This window comes from Dendrobates tinctorius, unplaced genomic scaffold (assembly GCF_039654945.1).
Source record: "Dendrobates tinctorius isolate UK_male_01 unplaced genomic scaffold, ASM3965494v1 ptg000445l, whole genome shotgun sequence".
Lineage (NCBI taxonomy): Eukaryota > Metazoa > Chordata > Amphibia > Anura > Dendrobatidae > Dendrobates > Dendrobates tinctorius.
Genome location: NW_027362107.1, coordinates 531,825 through 551,487, shown reverse-complemented (window position 1 = coordinate 551,487; position 19,663 = coordinate 531,825). Strand labels below are relative to the sequence as shown.

Below are 19,663 nucleotides of genomic sequence, written 5' to 3'. Positions count from 1 at the left end.
GGATTTGGGAATGTTTAGTTTGCAAAAGAGAAGACTGAGAGGAGACTTAATAGCTGTCTACAAATATCTAAAGGGCTGTCACATTGTAGAAGGATCAACTTTATTCTCATTTGCACAAGGAAAGACTAGAAGCAATGGGATGAAACTGAATGGGAGGAGACACAGATTAGATATTAGAAAAAACTTTTTGACAGTTAGAGTGATCAATGAGTGGAACAGGCTGCCACGAGAAGTGGTGAGTTCTCCTTCAATGGAAGTCTTCAGAGGCTGGACAGACATCTGACTGGGATGATTTAGCGAATCCTGCTTTGAGCAGGGGGTTGGACCAGATGGCCCAGGAGGTCCCTTCCAACTCTACCATTCTATGATTCACAGAGGAGGGACTCCTGGATATTTGCCCGCCACCAGCAGCTTCACTCGCCACGTCACCACTGAATCCCCAGCCTGATTACCTCAGAGCAATGTTTTTTTCTTTGCAGCGGCGCCTCGCTTCCCGCTCTTCTAATGGCCGCGGTGATTCTTCTCTACTCCACAGCGACGGCGGACCTGCCAGGCTCTGCAGGATACTTCAGCTCCGGATGTAGTGACAGATTTTTAAACAGCTCCGACATCCCGGGCTGCCACCGGACCTTCACAGAGGAGGGACTCCCGGACTCCGGAGCAATTTATCACCAGCAGCTTCTCTCACCACGTCACCGCTGAGTCTCCCAGGGTCCCGGTCACACAGGTATAGTGGCGATAGGCTTTTATTCTCCACCGCAGCTTCAGGTACCCTCGGACAGGCCTGCGGTACCTCACCAAGGAGGGACTCCCGGACTCTCAATGTGGGCTTCCCGCCAACAGCGCAGCTCCGCTCCCCGCTACTTGCGCTCAGCTGTAACAGGAGAAATATTAGTCCCACTTTCAGGAAATCATTCCAGTCGACTCCAGAAGGGTTGTGCACACTTTCGGGGTCTTTTTTAGTCCAGGTTCCCACTTGATTTTATATTTTTCGTCGCTTCACTGGCGGGTCACGCAGGAGCTCAGAGCTCACACGACCGCCACCTTGCTGCGCTCAGGCCACACGCCCCAGTCCTCGCATGTAGCCTATTTTTATACTTAAAGTGTCCTTCATTCAGTTTTTACTCAAAGGATAAGAATGGAGATGGGACCAAGTAGCATTACTTGATTTAACCTCTTTGAGAAGGAGCCCTTTTTCATTTTTCGCTCCCCTTCTTCCCAGAACCATAACTTTTTTTTTCCATCAATATGGCCATGTGAGGGCTTGTTTCTTGCGGGACAAGTTGAACTTTTGAACGACACCTTTGGTTTTGGGAAAAAAAACAAGTAAGGTGAAACTGCAGAAAAAAACGGATTACTTACCGGTAATACTCTTTTGTAGAGTCCACGACAGCACCCACTGAGAAAGGGGATCTGCCCCTAGGAACAGGAAACCTACAGAGAGATAAATGGGGCGCTCCCCCTCGCTCCCTCAGTTTGTATTACAGAGAACAACGGAGGAACCGCCATACACGTTTTAGTCAATTTGTTTAGACGATTCATCTATCCTTACACATATATACTTCTATGTTTGCTAAAGTTATCAACACCTTAAATTCTAATTATAATCTCCACCACCAAGGAGAACCATTTGTGAAAATTTTATGAGCGGGAAGTGAGCGGGTGCTGTCGTGGACTCTACAAAAGAGTATTACCGGTAAGTAATCCAGTTTTTCCTCTTCGCCACGACAGCACCCACTGAGAGATTTTCAGAGAATCACCTGGGAGGGTGCACCGTGTTAAGGACAGATCTACCAAAAGTCAGATCCTCGGTAGAGGACAAATCTAGTCTATAGTGATTATAAAAGGTAGACGGAGAAGACCAGGTTGCAGCCTTACATATTTGCTCATTTGGGATGTTCGCCCTCTCGGCCCAGGAGGATGTCATGGCTCTAGTAGAGTGCGCCTTAATACCCTGTGGAGGGTCCTCTCCTTTTGCCGAATATGCCATTGTGATCGCATCTATGATCCACCTGGACAATGTGCCTGTTGTAACTCTAGCCCCTTTCTTGTTACCCTGGAAGGAGGCAAAAAGAGACCTACTCTGCCTCCAGGGACTGGTCCTATCTAAGTAGGCTAGCACAGCTCTTCTTACGTCTAAAGTGTGATATTTAACCTCGTCCTGTGTTGTTGGGTTCTCAAAGAAAGAAGGTAGGCAGATCTCCTGAGACCTATGAAACTTAGTTGCCCGTTTGGGAAGGTAGGACGGGTCCGTTTTCAATACCAGTCTGTCCCGTGTTACTGACCGGAACGGGGGGTCTACTGACAGGGCGTGAAGATCACTTACTCTTCTAGCTGATACTAAGGCTACTAGCGTAGCAGTTTTTAATGAGAGGCATTTCATTGATGCTGAACTTATGGGTTCAAACGGGGCCTGAGTGAAGGCATCCAAAACAAGACTAAGGTTTCATGCTGGTAGCTGAGGAATATGAACTGGCTCTGACCGCTGACAAGCTGAAATAAACCGGGTCACCCACCTATTACCTGCCACGTTGTAGTGAAACAAGGCTCCTAGGGCCGATACATGGACCTTTAGAGTATTTACTGAGAGCCTCAATTCTCGGCCCTTCTGAAGGAATTCTAGAATGGCCATAATGGGCACTTCACCGGCTAATTTTGCTGGGTGAAAGGCCAGGAATTTCCTCCACACCTTAGTGTATATTCTTGTTGTAGATTCCTTCCTACTTTGCAGAAGGGTACTAATCAGGTTTTTTGAGAAGCCTCTCTGCTTCAATAGTTTCCTTTCAAATTCCAGGCCACTAGGCGCAGGGCTTTGACCTGTGGATGGTAGCAGGGTCCCTGCGAGAGAAGGTCCTGGTGTAGCGGCAGAATCCATGGGTCGGTTATTGACATGGCTCTCAGCCATGAAAACCACGGCCTCTTGGGCCAAAACGGGGCTATCAAGATGACCCTCGCCTTTTCTTGTCTTATTTTCCTGACCACTGTTGGTAACAGAACCATTGGAGGGAAGGCATAGGCTTGCCGGAATGTCCAGGATGCTTGGAGGGCATCTAGTATGTCTGGGTTGTCTGCTCTGTAGAGAGAAGCGAACTTTTTTACACGCCTGTTGGCTCTGGTCGCGAACAGGTCTATTTCTGGTCTGCCCCATTTCACCGCTATCATCTCGAAGATGTGCCGGCTGAGTACCCACTCGCCCTGATATAGGGTTTGGCGGTTGAGGTAGTCTGCTCGAGAATTGTCCACTCCTCTTATGTGGAGTGCAGACAAGGAGTGAAGATGCACTTCGGCTATCTCTAGGATCTTTTCCGCGATAGACATCAATGGTCCTGATCGCGTACCTCCTTGCCGGCTTATATATGCCACTGCGGTGGTATTGTCTGACTGGATCCTCACATGGTTCCTCTTAACTGCGGGAGAAATTGAGATATAACATAGTAAATTGCTGTTAGTTCCTTCATATTAGAGGAGCTTTCTGCTTCATGCTCCAGCCACCGGCCCTGTACCATCTCTTCCTCCAGGTGGGCCCCCCACCCTGAGGGGCTAGCATCCGTGGTGAGTACCATAGAGTAAGTAACCCACCATTGAACTCCTTTTGACAAATTGGTAGGATCCAACCACCAACCTAGGGAGTTAATAACTTCGGGCAATAGGGACATCTTCTCTTCCAACCACCCCTGCAGTCTGTCTCCTGTAAAATAGCCCACTGCAATTTTCTGGAGTGGAATTGGGCCCATTGCACCGCTGGAATGCATGATATTAGGGACCCTAGCAAGGACATACCCTGTCTCAATGATATTACAGGTTTTTCAGTAATGTTCCGTATTTTATTAACTATGGCCTGCGCCTTAGCATCTGGTAGAAAGCATTTCTGACTTACGGAATCTACTTGCAGGCCTAGGAACTTCTGACAGGTTACCGGTTCTAGTCTGGACTTCTCCCAGTTGATTAGCCAGCCTAATGTCTGTAGGGATGAGACAATATCAGCTATTCTTTCACATTGGGAAACAGATTTTCCTACTATGAGCAGGTCGTCCAAGCAGGGGACCACTAGGGTGTCATTCAGCCTTATATATGACATCACCTCTAGCATCAATTTGGTAAACACTCGAGGAGCCATAGATAGTCCGAACGGCATTGCCGTAAACTGGAAATGTTGAATCCAACCCTTGAACTAGACTGCTACCTGCAGGAACTTCTGGTGCCCTAGGTATATGGGACTAAAAATAGGGGAGAATAAAAGCCCCTTCCCTTTTCGTCCCCCGGGACCTTTAACAGAACACGCTTAGCAGTGCTGCAATCTCCATCTCCAGTGCTTTCTGCTGTGTTTGGGACTTCATAGAAGTCAATAGGAAGGAGTTCGGTGGATGCCGAACAAATTCTAGTTTTAGGCCCGATGAGATGATATCAATGGCCCAGGGGTTGGATGTAATTTTTCCCCATTGGTGGCTGAATTTCAGTAGCCTGCCACCTACCGGTGTACTGGTACTAGCGGAACCTGTCTCCTCTGAAGGGACGTTTCCCAAATAGGCTGCCCCTCTGTTTGGGATCCTTATTTCCCCAGCGGTCCTGAGGTTTGAAATCTATCTTTTTCCCAAACAGAGGTTTCCTGAAGGCCCTCCTGTTAAAGGGAATATACGGGTTAGGAAAACCATTTTTTCTCTACCCCGCTTTTGTTAGGGTCTCATCCAGCTCCGTGCCAAATAGGTACTTACCCTGGCAGGGTATAGCACAAAGTTTAGTCTTTGTCTGCGTATCTCCTCTCCATCCTTTCAACCATAAGGCCCGCTGGCCTGAATTGGTTAGCCCTGCTGCTTTAGCAGATAGTCAGAGAGAGTCCGCTGAGGAGTCGGACAGGAAAGCCGCTGCTCCTTTAATCAGGGGAATAGAGGAAAGGAGCTCATTTCTAGATACTCCGCTTTTAATTTTCCCCTCCAGGTCATCCAGCCATACCAACATTGACCTTGCTGTGCACGTGGCTGCTATTGCGGGCTTAAAAGCTGCCGTGCACGCCTCCCAGGATCGTTTAAGAAAGGTATTTGTCTTACGATCTAATGAGTCAGCCAACGACCCTGAATCGTCCACCGGCAGGGAGGATCTACGAGAGGTAGAGGCCACTGCCACATCTACTTTGGGGGCTCTCGACCAAGATGTTAACTCCTCGTCGTCAAATGGATATTTGCGTTTTGAAGTCAAGGGATGGAAGGTTCTCTGACCCTGCTTCTCCCACTCCCTCTTTACCAGCTCCTTAATAGCTGGGAAAGCACGGATCTTCCTCCGGGAAATTCCTGCGAACATCATGTCTTGCCGAGTTTTGGGGTCCTTAGTGTCGGGTAGCCCCATGGTATTTCGGACAGACTTAACTAAGTTATTAACACTGTCCATAGGGAAACAAGTCTGTTCCTTTTCATCTGAGGAAAAGTATTCCTGGGAATGGGATCTATCTGAGTCTCATTCCCCAGTTTCTGACGGCGATCCCGACGCCAGTGAAGCTACTCCTCTCGGTGAAACTATTCCTTTGACAGAGGAGTGACCCCCCAGGGGAGGGGCTGAGAACATAAGGCACACTCTCTATTTTTTGCCTTCTCCGTTCTTTTGGCCTAAAAGGTAAGGATCAAGGAAACGTCATCAGCTATAAGCCTGACTAAAAACACTCACCCGTGAATTTCATCAGCAAATTACCGGCTGCGGGGTTCGCGACTCAGGCTGGGGCGAGGCGTGGGACGGCTTTTTCTCCTTGTTTTTTCTCCGCAGGCTCATTTTGCCTGGAATGGCCGCTGGACTCTCTTCTGGAGCTGCCACTTCTTCTGGTGCTGCTGCTCCTTCTTGTAGCACCGCTCTGTCTGCTGCCCTGTGGGGACTCGTCTGGCTGGCTCAGTTGGAGCGAAACTGGGTCGTTTGTGGACGACATAGCTGCGCACCGCTGTAGCATTACCGGTGTCTTTTATGCAGCTTACCGGTCCGCCTCTCTTTCTCTCCCCCTTTTTTTTTTTCCCTCCTACTGTGCATGTGCGGCTCCTGCTCCCACGATACCGCTCTTACCTGCATCCACCAGTAGTGGTGAATATTCAGGGAAATGACATTGAGATAGTCGACACCTATAAGTACCTTGGTGTGATCCTCAATAATAAGCTTGACTGGGCCCATCACTTGGATGCAGTGTACAGGAAGGGCCACAGTAGGCTTTATCTGCTCAGAAGGCTGAGAGCCTTTGGAGTTAGAGGGGCACTCCTTGCTTCCTTCTTCAACTCTGTTGTGGCATCAGTCATCTTCTTTGGTGTGGCGTGCTAGGGTAATGGCATATCAACCAGGGACAGGAATAGGCTGGACAAACTGATTAGAAGGGCTAGCTCTGTCCTGGGATGCCCCCTTGATCCAGTTCAGGAAGTAGGCGACAGGAGGATACTGGACAAGGTGAGCTACATGGTGCAGAATGATTTCCATCCCATGCATGAGACCGTGACAAAGATGTGCAGCACTGTCAGTGACCGGCTACTTCATCCTAAATGTGAGAGGGAGCGCTATCGAAAGTCCTTCCTTCCTTCTGCAGTTAGGCTGTATAACCAGCACTGTCCAAAACGGAGAACGACCCAAACAGTGAACTGATAGATCCAAAGTTGTGACAGTCCGGTTATATCCTTTTTTTTTCGTATATGTACCTACATACTGTCAATGTAATGCCTTTATGCATCTGTATCTGTACTTGTTTCTGCCTTGCTGCTGTAATGCTCTGAATTTCCCCATGGTGGGACGATTAAAGGATTATCTTATCTCTTATCTTATCCTCTGACCCGGGAAGCTGTTGCAGCACTTCCGGGTTGCCTCAGCCTGGGAGCGCCGGCTACCTGCCCGACCTGTCGCCTCATCGCTGTCCCTTAGACCGCCGGACACCTCCCAGGTATTTTCCTCAGCGCTGCCCCACGCCTCATAATCTGCGAGCTCAAGGTCTTCATGGTTTACCCGGCCTCGCTGTAACGGGGGGGCGCATCCCCCGATGACGCGCTCCTGTAATGCGATCGTATCCCTCTGTGGGGACGGGGGGGGGGCGGGGAACCCTACCCCACAAAGTGAGTCTCGGTACTCCACACCACGGCCTCACCTGCATTACCAGCCAGGGGGGGTCTTCTCTCCACCCGATGCTGCATCCAGTCCTGGAGCCCCCGCTGCTCATATCATGCATGCGGACGGCTACCAGACCAGGCATCCTCTTCTGCGGGTTCCTTCTAGGAACAGGAAACCAAACTGAGGGAGCGAGGGGGACTGCCCCATTTATCTCTCTGTAGGTTTCCTGTTCCTAGGGGCGGATCCCCTCTCTCAGTGGGTGCCGTTGTGGCGAAGAGGAAAAAGTGAACTTCCACAACGACCGCCTGATCAGCCCACAATGGGCCAGCTCCTCACACGACCGCCTAATGAGCCCACAATGGACCGGCTCCTCACACAACCGCTTGATCAGCCCACAAAGGAACAGCTCCTCACACGACCGCCTGATCAGCCCACAATGGACCAGCTCCTCACATGACCACCTAATCAGCCCACAATGGACCAGCTCCTCACACGACCGCCTGATCAGCCCACAATGGACCAGCTCCTCACACGACCGCCTGATCAGCCCACAATGGACCAGCTCCTCACACGACCGCCTGATCAGCCCACAATGGACCAGCTCCTCACACGACCACTTGATCAGCCCACAATGGACCAGCTCCTCACACGACCACCTCCTCACACGACTGCCTGATCAATGCACAGACACAGAGCAACACCTGACACAGTTTTATTAGCGTTTTTACATTCAGGATATTGCCATAACCAGTTGTATGCCCCAGGACTGCCAGCAGCTCCTGAACAGAGAGGATTTTCCTCTCTCTTCTGATCTGTGTCATCAAGGCAGAAGATATGGGTCTCCTGTTCCTGCACCAAGTTAGGCTGCATTTCCTATGCTTTTCTAGTAGTGTCTGGGGCAGAGATCTGTGATTTTCTTCTAGTGTCCGGAGCAGAGATCTGTGCTTTTCTAGTAGTGTCTGGGGCAGAGATCTGTGCTTTTCTAGTAGTGTCTGGGGCAGAGATCTGTGCTTTTCTAGTAGTGTCTGGGGCAGAGATCTGTGCTTTTCTAGTAGTGTCTGGGGCAGAGATCTGTGCTTTTCTAGTAGTGTCTGGGGCAGAGATCTGTGCTTTTCTAGTAGTGTCTGGGGCAGAGATCTGTGCTTTCCTAGTAGTGTCTGGGGCAGAGATCTGAGCTTTTCTACTTGTGTCTGGGGCAGAGATCTGAGCTTTTCTACTTGTGTCTTGGGCAGAGATCTGTGCTTTTCTACTAGTGTCTGGGGCAGAGATCTGTGCTTTTCTAGTAGCGTCTAGGGCAGAGATCTGAGCTTTTCTAGTAGCGTCTAGGGCAGAGATCTGAGCTTTTCTAGTAGCGTCTGGGGCAGAGATCTGTGCTTTTCTAGTAGCGTCTGGGGCAGAGATCTGAGCTTTTCTACTAGCGTCTGGGGCAGAGATCTGAGCTTTTCTACTAGCGTCTGGGGCAGAGATCTGTGATTTTCTAGTAGCGTCTGGGGCAGAGATCTGTGATTTTCTAATAGTGTCTGGGGCAGAGATCTGTGATTTTCTAGTAGTGCCTGGGGCAGAGATCTGAGCTTTTCTACTAACGTCTTGGGCAGAGATCTGTGCTTTTCTAGTAGCGTCTGGGGCAGAGATCTGTGCTTTTCTAGTAGTGTCTGGGGCAGAGATATGTGCTTTTCTACTAGTGTCTGGGGCATAGATCTGTGATTTTCTAGTAGTGCCTGGGGCAGAGATCTGAGCTCTTCTAGTAGTGTCTTGGGCAGAGTTCTGTGCTTTTCTACTAGTGTCTTGGGCAGAGATCTGTGCTTTTCTACTAGTGTCTGGGGCAGAGATCTGAGCTTTTCTACTAGTGTCTTGGGCAGAGATCTGAGCTTTTCTACTTGTGTCTTGGGCAGAGATCTGTGCTTTTCTACTAGCGTCTGGGGCAGAGATCTGAGCTTTTCTACTAACGTCTTGGGCAGAGATCTGTGCTTTTCTAGTAGCGTCTGGGGCAGAGATCTGTGCTTTTCTAGTAGTGTCTGGGGCAGAGATATGTGCTTTTCTACTAGTGTCTGGGGCAGAGATCTGTGATTTTCTAATAGTGTCTGGGGCAGAGATCTGTGCTTTTCTAGTAGTGTCTGGGGCAGAGTTCTGTGCTTTTCTAATAGTGTCTGGGGCAGAGATCTGAGTTTTCTAGTAGTGTCTAGGGCAGAGATATGTGATTTTCTAGTAGTGTCTGGAGCAGAGATCTGTGCTTTTCTAGTAGTGTCTGGGGCAGAGATCTGTGCTTTTCTAGTAGTGTCTGGGGCAGAGATCTGTACTTTTCTACTAGGGCCTGAGGCAGAGATGTGTGTTGTATATTGGTAATGTCTGGAACATAAATCTATTCATTTCTGATAATGCCCGGAGCATGGATCTGTGTTCTTCAGGTAACGCCTGGGGCATGAATCTGTTGTTACAGAACCCCCCAGCACCCCGAACAGGAGATGTATGCCCTTAATGCAGCAACCGACCGGCTGCGACCCCCTGGGCAGAGGTAAACGAGATATCCCACTTCTGACCTCCCCCACCTTTGTAAGTCCCACGGCTATTGTAATGTACATCTGGCGTCTTAATTGGAGCCTGTTATCTACTGGCAGAACACAGATTGATTGTCCTGCCCTCTGTATGTATACATATTCTGAGACCGATGCGTAAAATGTTATCACACTGGAAATACATGGAGAAGCAGTGATCTTTTATATGTTCCCATGTTACAAAGCGTTTCGAACCAGCATCCTTCATTCAGAACTGAGGAAAAGCAGAGTGAACCTCCTGAGAAACGGGGTGGTAATGTAAGAGGTATTACAGCACAGAAGACCCCGTTTGTTCTTCAGGTAACGCCTGGGGCATGGATCTGTGTTCTTCAGGTAACGCCTGGGGCATGGATCTGTGTTCTTCAGGTAACACCTGGGGCATGGATCTGTGTTCTTCAGGTAACGCTTGGGGCATGGATCTGTGTTCTTCAGCTAACGCCTGGGGCATGGATCTGTGTTCTTCAGGTAACGCTTGGGGCATGGATCTGTGTTCTTCAGGTAACGCCTGGGGCATGGATCTGTGTTCTTCAGGTAACGCCTGGGGCATGGATCTGTGTTCTTCAGGTAACGCTTGGGGCATGGATCTGTGTTCTTCAGGTAACGCCTGGGGCATGGATCTGTGTTCTTCAGGTAACGCCTGGGGCATGGATCTGTGTTCTTCAGGTACTGCCTGGGGCTTTTATGAGTAATGTCTCTAGTTTAAAATAAGGTCCTAAACAGAAAATAGAGAATCTGATGAGATCCAGAAGTCATCACTTGTTCAGGCCACAATACATACCCCCCCACACACACACCCCTGTATGTGCACAGTGCATGGTGGGACGCCAAAGATGCTACATACTGACCACACACCAGCCACGTACAGAAATTGCCGAGATGAGGGGGAGGGAAGGCAGGAATTTTATTTCATTTCTTACCATCATCCAATTCTCATATTAGGACTTGTTTTTTTGCATGTTTTCTAGTTTTTAATGTCATTTAATTCAATGTAGAATGTTTTTTAAAACAAAGAAAAAGGTTTGTAGGTTGGAAAGAAAAAAAAATCTCAAATGTCATCTTTTCCTTTAATTTCTAAAACATCTTTTGTGCTGAAAAATGGAGGTAATGTAATAGTCAGATCTGTGCGAGACGGCGAAACTATGGAGAGGGGCTGTGTGCCGGGAGCAGCCACGACCGCAGGGTCAGTGCTGGGGCCTGAGAACACAACAGGGAGGATCCGGCTTTACTGGATCCAGGTACAATACTCAGCTGGAGGAACGAGAGGGGTCACGACTTGTACTAGAGAGGATGGAAAAGTGCAGCTGTTCAACGGAGACAAGACGCCTATGACGCGCGGTGATTACAAGGGCCCGGGACATGGTTTATACCTCAGGAGAGGCAATTATTACTTGTAGGGGACGCTGAAAGGGTTCTCTACAGTTAAAGTAGTCAGACTGTGGATGTCAACCCAGACACACAGAACCACGCATCTTATCAGTACACAGAACACACGGCAGCACACGTCTCCTCCCCGTAACTGATCGGTACCCAGAACACATGGCACCACGCGTCTTATGGCCGTATCATAGGTACACAGAATGTACAGCACCACGCATTTCATCCTCGTAAATTATCAAAACTCACGGCACCACGCGTCTCATCCCCATATCTGATTGGTACACAGAACCTACGGTACCACGAGTCTCATCCCCGCAATTGATCGGTACAGAGAACTCACGGCACCACACGTCTCATCCCCGTATATGATCAGAACACACGGCACCACGCGTTTCATCCCCATATCTGATCTGTACAGAGAACTCACGGAACCACGTGTCTCATTCCCTTAACTGATCGGTACACAGAACACACGGCACCACGCGTCTCATCCTCGTAAGTGATCAGAACACACGGCACCACGCATCTCATCCATGTATCTGATCAGTACACAGAACACACGGCACCACGCGTCTCAACCTCGTATATGGGCAATACACACGGCACCACGCGTCTCATCCTTGTATATGATCAGAACACACGGCACCACGCGTCTCATCCTCGTATATGATCAGAACACACGGCACCACGCATCTCATCCATGTATCTAATCAGTACACAGAACACACGGCACCACGCGTCTCATCCTCGTATACGATCAGAACACACGGCACCACGCGTCTCATCCTCGTATATGATCAGAACACACGGCACCACGCGTCTCATCCTCGTATACGATCAGAACACACGGCACCACGCGTCTCATCCTCGTATACGATCAGAACACACGGCACCACGCGTCTCATCCTCGTATATGATCAGAACACACGGCACCACGCGTCTCATCCTCGTATATGATCAGAACACAGAACACACGGCACCACACATCTCATTCATGTATCTGATCAGTACACAGAACACACGGCACCACGCTTCTCATCCTCGTATATGGGCAATACACACGGCACCACGCATTTCATTGCCGCATCTGATCGGCACACAGAAGACACGCCCTGGTTCATAGATCAGATATCTTGTGGCCATACTGATGAGGAGCCTGAGGACCTTTAGTGACAAGATAAGATATTTAAGAAGGGACATAATAAACCAGAAGAAGTTTGATAAAAATTTGCTTTATGTGAAATATCTTCTAAACAAAAATAGGCAACGGCTCAGTGTGGAGATGAAAAACATTCCATGTGCAGAAGCTTCTTTACTGTAATAGAAGGGAAGTCATGGAGAAGTCACCGCAGGAGACAATCACTATGAGAGAGGAGGAGATGATTCACTTACAGTTCCTGGTATGAGTGTATGAAAGACAAGAACACCCCCCATTTGTAGCACTTAGGATCAAGAAGGAAATATTTTACTTTTCTCCTTTATCTATTATTTGCCTTCCTTTTATCAGATCCTTGAAACAAAGATCTAAAAGTCACTGACTTTCCCATCCCTCCACCTACTGCTGTTACTCCACCGATGGACTGTCTATTAGGGTGACCGGATCTCATATGGGGGGGAAAAAATGTCAGAATCTTGTTCGTCTGGACCCCACAAAACGATTCCCCTTTCCAGATATTGAGAGAGCCAAAATTTGAGCTCGATCAAATGACGTTAACCCGTTCCGCTCGTTGCTCAAAGTTTGAAAAAATCCAAGTTGAGGTATTTTAAGATTTAGGTATTTTGCATAGTCTGTTAGACTATAAAGAATGTGACAACAACATTGCAGAAATAGCCCTGACCACATTTTCGAACCATTTGTGGTATTTGAATGCAGAGTTGGTGGGATTATCGTTTTTTGATCCCACCATTACAGACAATGAAAAGTTGTTAATGGCTAATAAATTGCTCAGTAGCACAGATGAACCATCAGAGCACGCTAACCTACATGAGCTGATAATTTTACATAGTTATCTAATCTATTCTAGAGCTTTTGTTAAAGTAGTTTTTGAAGCGTCAGAATATAATGCTCGGCATTTGCTTACAACTTGCAGGACATATTGCTTTTGTTCTTCATCTTTTGTCAGAAGGTCGTTAAAGTCGGTTACTTCCTACCTCTTTTAATTTTTCTTTCCTAACTTTTGGATTTACAACCCTAGCGTGCTGTGATGGTTCATCTGTGGGGTCCAGACGGACAAAATTCCGACATCTATTTTTTGCGGTCACCCTACTGTCCATCTATCCACCTATACCTTCTGCCATCCCTCTGTCCACCCATGCCCACTGCCATCCCTCCCTCCACCTTTGCCTTCTGCTATCTGTCGTCCTTCACTCTGTCCTCCCTCCACCATCGCCCTCTGCCACCTGTCCACCTATGCCTTCTGACGCCCATCCCTCCACATACGCCTTCTGACGTCCATCCTTCCACTGTTGCCCTCTCATCTTTCCACCTATACCTCCACATAAGTCTTCTGCCGCCTGCCCACCTTCATCCTCTCTTATCCCTCCACCCTCTACTGTCCATCGCTCTACGATTGCCCTCTATCATCTGTCCACATATGCTTTCTGCCCAGCAACGCCATCTCTACTCCCAACTTTTGTTATTCATTCCTTCACCTATGCCTTCTACCGTCCATCCCTGCACAGGCGCTCGCTGCTGTGCATTCCTAAACTGTCACCCTCTATTGTCTGTCCACCCATGCCCTCCGCCGTCCATCCATCCCTCCACCCATGACCTCCGCCGTTCATCCATCCCTCCACCCTTGCCCTCTGCCGTCCATCTATCCCTCCACCCATGCCCTCTGCCGTCCATCCATCCCTCCACCCATGCCCTCCGCCGTCCATCCATCCCTCCACCCATGCCCTCCGCCGTCCATCCATCACTCCACCCATGCCCTCCGCCGTCCATCCCTCCCTCCACCCATGCCCTCCGCCGTCCATCCCTCCCTCCACCCATGCCCTCCGCCGTCCATCCCTGCACCTTGGCCCTCCGCCGTCCATCCCTCCACCCATGCCCTCCGCCATTTCTCCACCTTCTTTCCTGAATGAATATTTGTACTAACCATGTAGCATGCTCCATGTCTTGTCAGTACACTGTGCAGTCCTGCATAGAATGATACACTTTTTCACAAATCCATGTACGCAGCCAGAGAAGATCATGCATAAAGGAGGGATAGGTCATGCTTTGAGAGTCAGTTCTTTGGACGACTTGTCTGTTCTAGGGAATCATTATTAAATATTGGTCAGTTGGAAACAAATAATGTTACTTCCAGTTACTGCACAAGAACTGAGGCGATAAGATCAGAAATATATTTCTGGGAAACCTCAGACTTGTGGGTAACATTATACTGTATATTTTCGAGCACCTGAATAGATTTTATAGGTTAAATCTCCCTCTCACTGGGAACGTGAGCAGTAATTAGTTGTAGGCACTCATCAATTCAGCACCTACTATCATGGTGGAACGATGTCACATCCAAAATTGGCTCCACCCTCTAGTTCTTTCGCCTTACACCGATAAATCAACACTAGGACAATGCAGGATAATGACTACCGGACCATATAACAAGCTCATCACTGCAGTGGTGGAGAGCGTAAATCACATGCAGACAGTTGTAGACCACCGAATAATGCAGGGGTGAAAGTCTTATGTACCAGACACATGCAGACCACTGGACAGAGCAGGCGTGAAGCCCCTATATTCAGGACTCTCATAAATCAATGAATAATGCACGGGTGAAGCCCACACGTCCTGCACACTTGTAGACCATCGGACAATACAGGTGTGAAGACTCTGCATACTGGACACTTACAGACCATCGGACAGTGCAAAAGTGAAGCCCCTATATTCAGGACATGCGTAAATCACCGAATAATGCATGGGTGAAGCGCACATGTCCCGTTTCCTGTTGTCCGATGGTCTACAAGTGGTGAAGACTACATGCTGGACACTTTTAGACCATCGGACAGTGCAAAAGTGAAGCCCCTATATTCAGGACACTCATAACTCATTGAATAATGCATGGGTGAAGCTCATGTCCCGTTCATTTGTAGACCATCGGACAATTCAGGGGTGAAGCTTCTACGTGCTAGACACTTACAGACCATCGGACAACAGGGGTATAGCCTCTACGTGCTAAACACTTACAGACCAGCAGACAATACAGGAGTGAAGCCCCTATATTCAGGACACTTGTAAATCAGCGAATAATACACGGGTGAAGCTCACATATCCCGTTCACTTGTAGACCATCGGACAGTGCAGGGCTAAAGCAGTCTGTGAAGATCTGAAGTTGTGGGTTGTACTACTCACCTAGGCAGATTAGCAATAACTTTTTATTCCTTACATCCATGGTCTTACAGCAAATCAATGTAGATGGCCACAATGCAATGTCCCCAGTTCAGGGAATCCCAACCCAGGGCAGGTAGTTCCACTGCATCCGTTCCAGGTGATACCTATTGTCTCTCAACTTTTGGTTGGCCCATAACTTTTGTAGTTCCCACCGGTATAGTCTACAGTCACAGCCCGTGCTCCTCCACACGACCAATACCAAGAACATAGAACATTTATCCAGCTCAGGCCGGCAACAACATAGTACAGCCCCAATGTGGGTTCTCTGAACGTCTTTGTGAGTTGAATGATGGGTAGTGGAGTAGATCGATGTTCCACCAGCTGGAGTCATTGTCCTCTGGGCTGCTCCTGCAGAGTCTCTCTGTGACAGTACCCCCCTTTCAACGAGGGGCCTCTGGACCCTTAAGACCGGACTTCACCAGAAATGATTATTACACAAAAATCCAGACTCATTGTATGCCATGCACAAATGTATTGTGCCCTGACAAAAATGTTAACTCCACTGCAATTAACATATGAAAAACAGGAGAACCACAGGAGTTTTTGTTAAATATAAAATTGCAAAAGTTTTATTAAATGTCAAAAAAGACCACAATTCACACACACAAGAATAAAAACAAATGTGCTCAGTAAGACACCACCAAGGGACATTGGGCCTCCATATAAAATAGCTTGTAAACATGTCATCCTGATACATATATCTCCTGGTATAACATACCCCCACATCAAATATGTAAGTTACCACATCCTATAACAAATCCCAAAAGGCACCAGAACTGTAATGGGGTCACTCATTAAGTAACGGGGATAAGATAACCCTTTTTGTCCAATAATGCAGAACCCCATCCTGTGCTAAGATACAATTTGCTCGGGCCTTATAAGAAAAGAGAGGGGGGGGAATTCCTTCTTACCAAGCATAGTCTCAGCGCCCAGTCCCTAACGCACCCCGACGTGCATTTCGCTTAGGTTTTTTGCCGCTTTCTCAAGGGGAATAGCTTAGTTACTCACCGATAACGGTGTTTCTCGGAACCCATGACAGCACCACGGAGAGAGGGGGTCCGCCCATCAAGGACAGGAATCTACAGATAAAAAGGCGGCACCTCTCCTCCGCCCCCAGTTGGTTACAGAGCATCAGAGGGTCTCCCGGTTAGTTAACAACAAAAGTATATACATAACATTATAATATTGCACATTATGGAGAAGCCCCGTGTCTAACAAAAACACTTTACACACATTAACTCGTGCTCACCGCACACGTGAAAGGGGGGGGAATAAGCGGGTGCTGTCATGGGTTCCGAGAAACACCGTTATCGGTGAGTAACTAAGCTATTCTCTCTCACCCATGACAGCACCACGGAGAGAATTTCAGAGATTGGTAGCTTAGGGAGGGACCACCGCCTCAAGGACACTTCTCCCGACGGTCAGGTCAGACGTAGAGGCTAGATCTAAACGATAGTGCCTGAAAAAGGTAGAAGGTGTTGACCAGGTGGCCGCCTTACAGATCTGCTCTATTGATACATCTGATCTTTCTGCCCATGAGGTCACCATTGCCCTTGTAGAGTGAGCTTTTAGACCCTCCGGGATGGTATTCCCACTGGATGAATACGCCAGGGCAATCGTATCCCTTATCCACCTTGCTAGGGTACTCTTGGATGCCTTGAGTCCCTTCCGAGGTCCCTGGAAACACACAAAGAGAGACCCTTCCTTCCTACTTTCCTTAGTGGCCTCTAAGTACTGAACTAGGCACCTCTTCACATCTAGGGTGTGAAATTTTTCCTCTCCCCTATTCTTTAGTGTTTGTGCAGAAGGAAGGACTACTTCTTGTGACCTATGAAAGTGTGTTGACACCTTAGGTAGGTATGCTGGGTCAGGTTTTAATATGACTATCATCCAAGATTTTAGTGAACGGGGGTATCGCTGACAAGGCTTGAATATCGCTCACTCTGCAAGCGGATGTTAGGGCCACTAAGAGTATAGTCTTTAATGACAAGGTTTTCAGGGGTGCTGACTGGATGGGCTCGAATGGGGGCCCTGTAAGGGCAGATAACACTAAGTTTAGATCCCATGATGGTAATTTCTGGGAGGTTATTGGTCTAGATCTGGCTGCGACCCTCATAAACCGTGCTACCCAAGGGTTGCCCGCCATATCCTGGTTATAAAGGTGCCTAGAGCCGCTACCTGTACCTTCAACGTATTATTCGCCAGCCCCTGTTCTAACTCTTTTTGAAAGAATTCGAGAATTTTGTCGATTTGTACTCCATCCTGAACCCTTACCCCGGAGCTGGATAGAAATTTCCTCCAAGTTCTACCATAGGCCCTGGTTGCGATCGGTTTTCTACTCTTTTGTAGCGTGGAAACCAGGTTTTCTGAGAACCCCTTCCCCGTCAGCAGTGTCCTTTCAAATTCCATGCTGTTAAATGGAGGTTCACTGCCCGAGGGTGTAACACGGGACCTTGGGACAGAAGGTCGGGGAGATCTGGTAGAACCCAGGGGTCGGTTATTGACAGTATTCTCAGCCAGGAAAACAAGGTTATTTTTGGTCATATCATTCGTGCCCTGTCTTCTCTGACTTTCCTTATTACTGCCGGGATGAGAATGGGCGGCGGGAAGGCATACATTAGTCCCCTTGTCCACGGAAGCATAAACACATACAGGGTCCGGGGATTCCCCCTGGGGTCTAGGGAGCAAAATGCTTCCACTTTTTTGTTTTTGTGGTCGGCAAACAAATCTATGTCCGGGGTTCCCCACATTTTTACGATCTTCCGAAAAATGGACTGTTTTAGAACCCACTCCCCTTGATGTAGCTGGGTGCGACTTAGAAAGTCTGCTGTCTGGTTCTCTACTCCCCGTATGTGTAGTGCAAATAGGGATAGTAGGTTTTCCTTGGCTATCGTGAATATTTCGGAGGATGTGTTCATTAGTGTTCGGGATCTGGTTCCCCTCTGATGATTTATGTAGGCCACCGTCACCCGATTGTCCGAAAATATGCGGACATGATGGCCCCTTAATATCGGTAGAAAGTGTGTTAAGGCGTAGCCTACTGCCAACAGTTCCTTTTGGTTCGAGGAGGATTTTAGTTCCTGACCTCCCCATTCCCCCTGAGCCACGCTGTTGCTCATGTGTGCTCCCCATCCCTTGGGACTGGCATCCGTGGGGATTATGTTTGTGATATTTATCACCCAGGGAATCCCTTTGGACAGGTTGTCTCTGTTCCCCCACCAAGCTAGGGAACGAATAGTTTGAGTTTAGTGTGACGTGACCTTCCAAGTGACCTCCTAATGCTAACTGGTTGGCTAAGACATCCCATTGGAGATCTCTCGTATGTAGCTGCGCCCACTGGACTGCTGGCAGGCAAGCGGAGAGGGACCCTAATAGTGACATTGCTTTTCTTAGCGTCATGGAAGGGTTCTGTGTCGCTCTTGCTACCATCTGAGCGATCCTCTCTTTTTTGTGATCTGGTAGGTAACACTCCTGGGTGTTTGAGTCCAGAGTCAGGCCTAGGAATTCCTGGACTTTTCTGGGCTCCAGCCTTGATTTTTTCAGGTTCAGGAGCCAGCCGAGGTTTTGTAGAGTGGTCATCACTCTGTCCCCTGCATCTTTGGGCCGAGTTGCTCGCTATTAAAAAGTCATCCAGATATGGAACTATTAGAACATCTTGTTCTCTTAGGTGAGCCATCATCTCTGCCACCAATTTCGTGAAGATTCGCGGAGCTAAATCCCAAAAGGCAAGGCCCTGTACTAAAACTCCCTTACTTTGCCTCCTATGGAGACCGCCAGTCTGAGGTATTCTCGGGAGTATTTGTGGATGGGGACCTGATAGTACGCGTCGCTGAGATCTAATACTACCATGAAGCAATGCGGAAAGAGAATTTTGATGGTCGACTCGATCGACTCCATTTTGAATTTCTAGTTTTTGACATAATCGTTTAGCCTCTTTAGATTTATAATTGTCCGGAAGGTACCGTCCGGTTTAGTTACTAGAAAGAGGCGAGTAGAACCCTCTGCCTTTCTCCCGTGGGGGAACCTCCTGGAGGACCCTTTTGTTCAATAGGCTTATGACCTCTTTTTCGAGGGCTTCCTGTTCCGACGCTGATGATCTTAGTGGGGGGTCACTATATATTTTTGAGGTGGGAGAGAAAGTCTATTCTTAACCCTGATCCTATCAGATTTAGTAACCACGGGTTGTTCGATATTTTCCTCCAGGCTGGGAGAAAAAAGCTTAGCCTCCCTCCCACCCTGGGCAAACAGTCACTTGGAGGGTTTCTTGTTTCGGGACGAGTTACAAAAG

At 48.4% G+C, this 19,663-nt stretch overlaps 1 protein-coding gene across 7 annotated transcripts in view; it reads right to left on the bottom strand.

The window, feature by feature from the left end:
• Positions 1-7,755: 7,755 nt before the first annotated feature.
• USH1C (USH1 protein network component harmonin) overlaps positions 7,756-19,663 on the bottom strand; it is a 270,528-nt gene continuing 258,620 nt past the window's right edge. For all 7 annotated transcript variants that reach the window (XM_073564288.1, XM_073564289.1, XM_073564291.1 and 4 more), the window contains one exon: positions 7,756-10,323. In XM_073564288.1, coding sequence (XP_073420389.1) covers positions 10,311-10,323 — 13 coding nt within the window. In that variant the 3' untranslated portion in view covers positions 7,756-10,310. The remainder of the gene's footprint in view (positions 10,324-19,663) is intronic.